Raw genomic sequence first — 8086 nt, forward strand, 5'->3', positions numbered from 1 at the left:
CAAATACATATTTAGCTCAATTAGCACCAGAAATTTCAACCTCAAACTCAAAGACTTTACCTTCCTTTTCCTCGATTTCGGAGGAATCGGAAGCTTCATCAACCTCACCTCCTAGGGTTAAGGGTTGTCCATTAGCAACAATGGAGTCCAAATACTCCTGCAACGCGATCGCCCTCTTGATCACACTTGCAATCCCTAACCCTGAATCGACACCTCTCACTGAATCCAACCTGAAGAGCAAGCTCATCAGCGTCTCGTTCACCCTCAGCCTCTCCTTCGGGTCCTTCTTCATCGATTCCAGCGCCTCCTCCCTCGAGATCCGCCTCTCCACCTCATCGACTTCTCTCCTGATCGCCGCGATCTTCTTCACGCTCTTCCTCACCAGAAACCCTCGGAACACCTTCTGGATCTTCAATGCTGACGAGTCGGACTATGCCTTGCCCCGACCTGTCGAATTGGACCGAGATCGACACTATTTAAGACCTGGGTGTTGTTTTTTTGAGTGAGTTTGAGTGAAGGAAAGAAAGTGTGTGTATGTGGGTGTTTTTTTCTTTCTTTGTTCTTAGATCTTGAACTGTGTTCTTGTTGTTCTTGATCTCAGGGTTTGGTTTTTTTTTTTTTTAATATATTTTAAATTTCATTATCGATTTGTGATTTATTGGTGGGTTTGGTCACTGTGATTTTCCCTAGGTTTGTGTTCTTAGATTTGAGTTTGTGTTTTTGTTTAAGATATACTTAGATTTCAATTTATGTAAATTTTAGTTTTTAATTCTGTTTTTAATATTTTTTATTTAGTTAAAATTAATAAATTAATTTTTTTAATTTAAATACTGATGTGGCATTTTTTATTATTATTTTAATGGCCACGTCAGGCCAACAGTGCATGCTGTTTGCCAACTATGCAATTTTTGTTTCTGATGTAACGACAGAGACCAAAACGAGAAGCGTTTTTAAGGATAAGGACTAAAAAAGGTAAAAATAAAATGTAGGGACTAAAATGAGAATCGCCTGAAAATGTAGGGACTAAAAGTGGCTTTTCGCCTCTTCTTTTTAAACTCCTAAATCATGCAAAAGCCTTCTCTTGTTAAATTACCAAATCTTGTTTTGCAGGTTCTTGGTTTTTACTTTTGTTACTTGGCTGCAGGCTGAGTGTCATGGATCCCTAGTCTTGATCTTTTGATTATGGATTCACCCAATGTAACACAATCTCTAAATATATTATTCATTTTTATCAAACATATTATAATTGTAATCAAACATGGATAAAAGTTAGATGACAATGGGTTAAGACACCTGGTGTATGTACCGAAGGGGACCATGATGGAAAAATGCACGATTTCTATGGTCATGTGTGCAAAATTTGGGAATTAGAGTATATATTTTGCCATAAAGTTGTTTTGTTTCAATGTGAATAGTACAATACCGGTACCAATGGTTGAAGGAGAACGATAAGAATCGATGCACACTGCACGAGCATTGATGTTACAAGTCGATGGTATCAAAATGACCCTTTTATACTTCCTAGTCAAGCGAAACAAGTTTTATACCTTCAAGATACGAAATTGCATGATCCTTGGATAATTGTGCAATGCAACCAACATAGGAAAGTCTTTGATGTCCCGGAAGTCAGGGGCGAAGAATCTAATGATAATACAGAAGATAGTGATGCATTCCAACAAGAAGCAATTGTTGATGTTGTCCATATCAATGTTGAAGACAATATTATTGAGCATTGTATGGGTGATGTTGAAACTAAGGTTGTTCCTAAAGGTGGAACTTCAAGAGACGCTAATCAAAATGAAGAGCATGGCATACTTGATGTTGATCTTGATATGGATTATGATATGTAGAGTTCATAACAATTGTCTTAAATGTTATGTGCTTGTCTTAAAGTTTTGTGCTTGTCTTAAAGTTAGCAATTGTTGAGATGTTTTGTGCTTATCTTGAACTTGATATGGATATTGATGTGGTCATTTGTTGTGTTGAGTTAGTAGCAATTGTGTTCAAATTTAGCACTTGTGAATTGCTTGATATGGATAATGGTGTGAATTATGATACGTAAAGTTAGTAGTAATTGTTATTGAGATGTTTTGTACTTATCTTGAACATGATATGGATATTGATGTGGTCATTTGTTGTGTTGAGTTAGTAGCAATTGTGTTCAAATTTTGCACTTATGAATGGCTTGATATGGATAATAGTGTGGACTATAATGTTAAGTTAGTAGTAATTGTACTTATCTTTCATGTCAATACATAGTTTCAAAAAATGCCCAAAAAGGCCAAATATACTCATAATATTTCGAGGTATGAGATGGCAAGATTGGATAAAATGAGGCAAAACCAAGAGATAATTGATGCTTTGGGATTGAAGCACATCTCAACTTTTTTAAAGGATTTTACTCAGTCCAATTGTGCAAAAGGGAAAAGAAGTAGAGCTAGTGTTGTGGTAGATGATAATTATGTACCACCTATTGGTGACGATGAGAATGATGTTGAGTCATCTAATTCTTTAATCCATAAGGTACAATAGATGTTCCAAAGGGTACAATAGATAATAACTATGTTGTTCTATTATTTGTAATGACTTTGTTGTTTCGTTATATGTATGTTTGTTAGTTACATATGACACTAGGACGACTTACACGCTCACGAGGTGAGGCATCTATCCCGATGGTCCAATCTACGGTTCAATCTATGGAAACATCTCCTGAAGCAAATCCTCCCGCCCAAAGTTCTTCTAATGTGGAGGCTACCGACGCATTAACTAGCATGATTGGTAATTTACATAGAACATACTTAATTACAACTGCACCATATCTTTACTATTGAGATTATACTTAATGTATATAGAATGTATAATTTTTTAACATTGATAATTTTTAAATAGGATCTACTAGCAGAAATACCTATGAAACAACATGTGGTATAGCAGTAAAGGCACTTGTTGAAAAAAAACTACCAATACGTTTAGCTGCAGAGTATGATGTTCCTATTGGGAAGAATGCATGCAAGCTTGTCAATTAAATTGGTGTATTAGTGCGAAGTAATTTGTCTAGTTACAACATAAAAAGTTGGGAAAGTGTTGATGCTGCTACTAGAGATGCGATGCTTCAAAATATCGCGGTAAATTTACATTGATAATGTTTAACTCGTCTTTGTTGTCACTAAGCATATTAAATTCATATAATAATATTTTTATAATACATATATACTTCATTTTATAGGATCAGTTTGAGCTAGAAGGAGATTCCAACTTGGTAACGAAAACAATAAATACAAAATGTGAAAGATTATTGAGTAGCAGCTATAACAAGTTGTATCAAACTTATAAAAAACTCATACAATCTCATGGTGCTGACTATGCAAAAAGCCACCTGCCAAAGAATGCCACACTTGAGCAATGGATTGGACTAATTGAAGGGAAATGGACCAATAAGGATTGGCTGGTAAATTATTTATGCGTATATTATTATTATCTAATATTTACTATATTATGTTGTCAAAGGATTAGACTAATACTTAGATGAAGTAAATATATACTGTTTTATTCATGATCTAATAAATATCTTGAATGTTCTTTATTAGGAAAAATCAAGAAAGAACTCTGAAAATAGGAGCAAAACATCAGGCAAACATAGATGTGGGGCAAAGGCACTTGCTGTTAGGGTTGATGAGAAGATGCATGTTTTTTCATTTTCTTAAACCTTAGTATATTACATGTTGTGATTAATTAACTATAACTAACTAACACTCGAATGTTAATTAATTAGACAAATAATAATGGCAGTCAAGTTCTTGAATTGACAAAAATCTACAAAGATGTTCATTTCAATCCAAATACAAATAAGTGGATATACTGTCATGCCCCAAACCCGATACCCGGATTTGTGACCATGACCGGCATGCTAAAATCAAGTTTAAACATGACCGGATTTGTGACCAAGTCCTTTTCATTCTTGTTTCTTTACTTAAATAATATAACCTTTCAAAGTTTAAAGTGCAAAAGGATCATTGTCAAGATCCTAATGCAATTCCCCTTACAGAAAAGGAGATCTCAAACTTGGTTTTTAAGAAGAAATCCAGTATTGTAAAAGGACTTGGCATGAGACCTTCCTCTTCTCTAGTAACCACTGCCTCATCTAGTTCCTCGGTGGGGTATATTCATCGGTTAGAAAATGAGATAATTGAGTTCAAAGAGGCAAGAGCTAGAGATGAAGAGGAGCGAGCTAGGGAGCAAGAGGCGTGAGCTAAGCAAGAATAGGTCCAAAAGAATATTCTTAATTTTTTGAGGAGCATGGGTTATGATGACGCTTTTACCTATAGGGGTAGTTCATTTTCAAGTTAAATCACTTATTAGTTAGTACTTTATCTTTAAGTTAAAACACTTCATTTTTTATGTATCATTTGAAACTAATTGTATTATATTATACTTGAAAATTTATATTTGCTTTCTAAAACTTATACATTAGGAGTTGTGATTTTAATTTATTGATGTGGCTACTCTTAATTCATTGTTAGAAATGTTTCTTATAACATAGTTCATGTTTTTACTTTACGATTTTAATGTAGTAGTGTTTTTATATTTGTGCAGATTTCTTATTGGTGGTTTTAGGGGATTTACTTTTGGCGTTATTTGAAGACATATGAGGACATCTTCAGTTGGTTCTAATTATATTATGCTACATTTTTTGTATTATTATAAAACATCTTAAGTTATTGTATGTGTTGCAAACAATTATTGTATGGAAGGAGTTTGAATTGGATACTTGTTTTAATTTTAACTTGTGGAATGTATGGATTGATTTTTTATAAATGTGTTGCTGAAATAAATGTGTTAATCAAATGTGAGGTTTTAATAATGTAATGACAGGTTACAAGTTAATATCAACGCCATGAAAATAATAAAAACAGAAAATAAGTTTTAGTGACAAATTTTTTCGTCACAAATATAGCAACAAAAAATTGTTTTAGTGACGAAATATTTCATCACTAAATGTAGCAGAATTTTGTAAGAAATGGTTTTAGTGACAAAAATTTTCGTCGCTATATGCGCCTGGATTTTCTTAAAAATAATTTTAGTGGCGAATTTTTTCATCACTATATGTACCCTAAAATAGTTTTAGTGACGAAATTGTTCGTCACTAAATATTGTTTTTAGCGAGGAAAATGTTTAGGAAAACACTTAGCGACGAAACGTTTTTGTCGCTAAAAGATTTTTTCTTTTTTAAATAAATTGGACTTTTAGTGACAAAATTTTTCGTCGCCAGGACTTTTAGCAACGGGGCTACAGCGACGAAACGAATTTTGTCACTAAAAGTCCAATTTCGTCACTAAAGGTTCTTAGTGACGAAAAACTGAACTTTTAGTAACGAATTTTTTCGTCACTAAAAATACATTTTGTTGTATGAGATTGAGAGGCACCCTATCCATGCTCCTTCTCCCCAAAGGTCAATCCCCCTTCACAAAACAATTCTAAACAATGAAATTCAAGCAAGTTTAAGTGAACATTCCCCATTTGGATGCTATAATGCAAATTCCTTCATATGTAATTTTTTTTTAAAGAATTTTGTACAGTTAAGTGTAAGCTTAACATATATAAGTAGACATTTTTTATTAAAAAATTTACAATAATCATTCAAAATAATAGATCTCCTAAGTATAAACAACCAAGTTATCCCACTATTTCATATATGCCACTAAAACACCACACAAAACCATGCATCATGAGTGTGTGCGCTCTAGTATCACATGTTCAAATATTCTCTGAATTATTTTATTTGTTGATGTTTGTTTTATTTTAATTACAAATGAAACATTTTTTTAGTCCTTTAATGCGCTCTATATAAAATACAAACTCCGCCACCACTCATATCACATATTATACTAAAGTTATTCTTTGTGAGTTAATTTTGTTTTATCATCTAACAAAAGCTTGTAAAAGTGAGCATAACTAAAGATATAATTGTTAAGGTCAAAATTTTGTGAAAAATAATCGGTAAGGATGAGAGGACATTAATTGGACTACCTCTAATCAATGTTCATCTTAATTACCATCCATTTTTCCCAAATTAAGATTAGCCTGTTATTACTAGTAATTATTACAAAATTCAAAGAGAGATAGAATATGAAACGAGGGCTAGTAAATGGAAATGGTAAGATGAGAGGATATCAATTTGATTTCCCCAGTCAGTGTTAATATTAATGAAAATTCAATTCATCACTGAGTTAAGTATAGTTAGTAATTAATAGTAATTAGTACACAATATGAAGAGATTTTGAATGTGACAAGTGTTACATGAATATGACAAGTGTTACAAGACAAGTGTGACATGAAATGACAAGTGTTACAAGAGCATGAAATATGTTACAAGAACATAACAAGTGTTACATAAATATGACAAGTGTTATAAGAATATGAATGTGACAAGTGTTACATGAATATGACAAGTGTTACAAGACAAGTGTTACATGAAATGACAAGTGTTACATAAATATGACAAGTGTTGTAAGAATATGAATGATAGAAGATAATCATTTCCTATTTAAGGGACAACAAGTTATTTAAAAGGAAATAAAAGAAGATATTGTTAAATTCATATGGAGAGAAGCACAAACAACATGGTAGCAATTAGTCAAAAATTGTTTGGGATAGTCTTTATGCTTGTAATAGTTTTGGGCTTGTCCTCCTACCCAGCAAAGGCTAGAAGATTAGCAAAATTTGAAGAAATGATACCATCTGGGCCCTCTATGTGGTCACCTAATAATCCCTCTCATCCGGCAAAATTGCCATCAAAGGCTGATAATTTCGGGATGCTACCATCTGGGCCTTCTACCTGGTCACCCACTAATCCCCCTCATCATGCACAATTGCTAGCAAAGACTGATAATTTCAGGATGCTACCATCTGGGCCCTCTACGTGGTCACCCACTAATCCCCCTCATCATCCACAATTGCTATCAAAAACTGATAATTTCGGGGTGCTACCATCTGGGCCCTCTACCTGGTCACCCACTAATCCCCCTCATCATGCACAATTGCTATCAAAGACTGATAATTTAGGGATGCTACCATCTGGGCCCTCTACGTGGTCACCGACTAATCCCCCTCATCATCCACAATTGCCATCAAAGACTGATAATTTCGAGGTGCTACCATCTGGGCCCTCTACGTGGTCACCCACTAATCCCCCTCATCATCCACAATTGCCATCAAAAACTGATAATTTTGGGACACTACCATCTGGGCCCTCTACGTGGTCACCCACTAATCCTCCTCATCATGCACAATTGCTAGCAAAGACTGATAATTTCGGGATGCTACCATCTGGGCCCTCTACGTGGTCACCCACTAATCCCCCTCATCATCCACAATTGCTATCAAAAACTGATAATTTCGGGGTGCTACCATCTGGGCCCTCTACCTGGTCACCCACTAATCCCCCTCATCATGCACAATTGCTATCAAAAACTGATAATTTCGGGGTGCTACCATCTGGGCCCTCTACCTGGTCACCCACTAATCCCCCTCATCATGCACAATTGCTATCAAAAACTGATAATTTTGGGACACTACCATCTGGGCCCTCTACGTGGTCACCCACTAATCCCCCTCATCATCCACAATTGCTATCAAAGACTGATAATTTCGGGACGCTGCCATCTGGGCCCTCTACCAAGTCAACCCAGTCATGAGATACCACCCCATCCTCAAACTATGTAACTCAAAGCAATTGAAATAATGGTGAATTAGAGTCCTTTGTCTTCAGTTGGAATATGGGATGTTTGAATCCAAGCTAATAAATCATTATTGTGTAGACACCCCATTTTATAACTTATATTTAACCAATTGATAGATCTTCAAATTCGTGATACATAACAAATTTTGATGCTCTAACGATCATAATGGTATGTCATGAGCTTTGATCGGACCCCTGATCAAAAGTTATCATACAAACTATTTTCAACGATCATGGCTCACCTACACGATGAGCTCGAGCACGTCCTATTTTAAACACTTAATTTTGATTGGTTCTCACAGGAATTAATTTAAAATTAATTAAGTGTAATTTTTTATTGGATTTCAT

General features: G+C 34.6%; 1 protein-coding gene across 1 annotated transcript; it reads left to right on the plus strand.

Annotated features, from left to right (window-relative positions):
- The first annotated feature begins 6620 nt into the window (after nt 1-6620).
- On the plus strand, nt 6621-7694 carry LOC136064240 (uncharacterized). The gene has a single exon (XM_065765759.1). It carries the CDS (start codon nt 6621-6623, stop codon nt 7692-7694), a length of 1074 nt encoding a protein of 357 aa, XP_065621831.1.
- The last annotated feature ends 392 nt before the right edge of the window (nt 7695-8086 follow it).

This window comes from Quercus suber, unplaced genomic scaffold, assembly GCF_002906115.3.
Source record: "Quercus suber isolate HL8 unplaced genomic scaffold, Cork oak 2.0 scaffold_651, whole genome shotgun sequence".
NCBI classification, from domain to species: Eukaryota; Viridiplantae; Streptophyta; class Magnoliopsida; order Fagales; family Fagaceae; genus Quercus; species Quercus suber.

Excerpts from the sequence above, each read along its gene's own strand:
- LOC136064240 (XM_065765759.1), top strand. The coding sequence starts at position 6,621 with ATGGTAGCAATTAGTCAAAAATTGTTTGGGATAGTCTTTATGCTTGTA.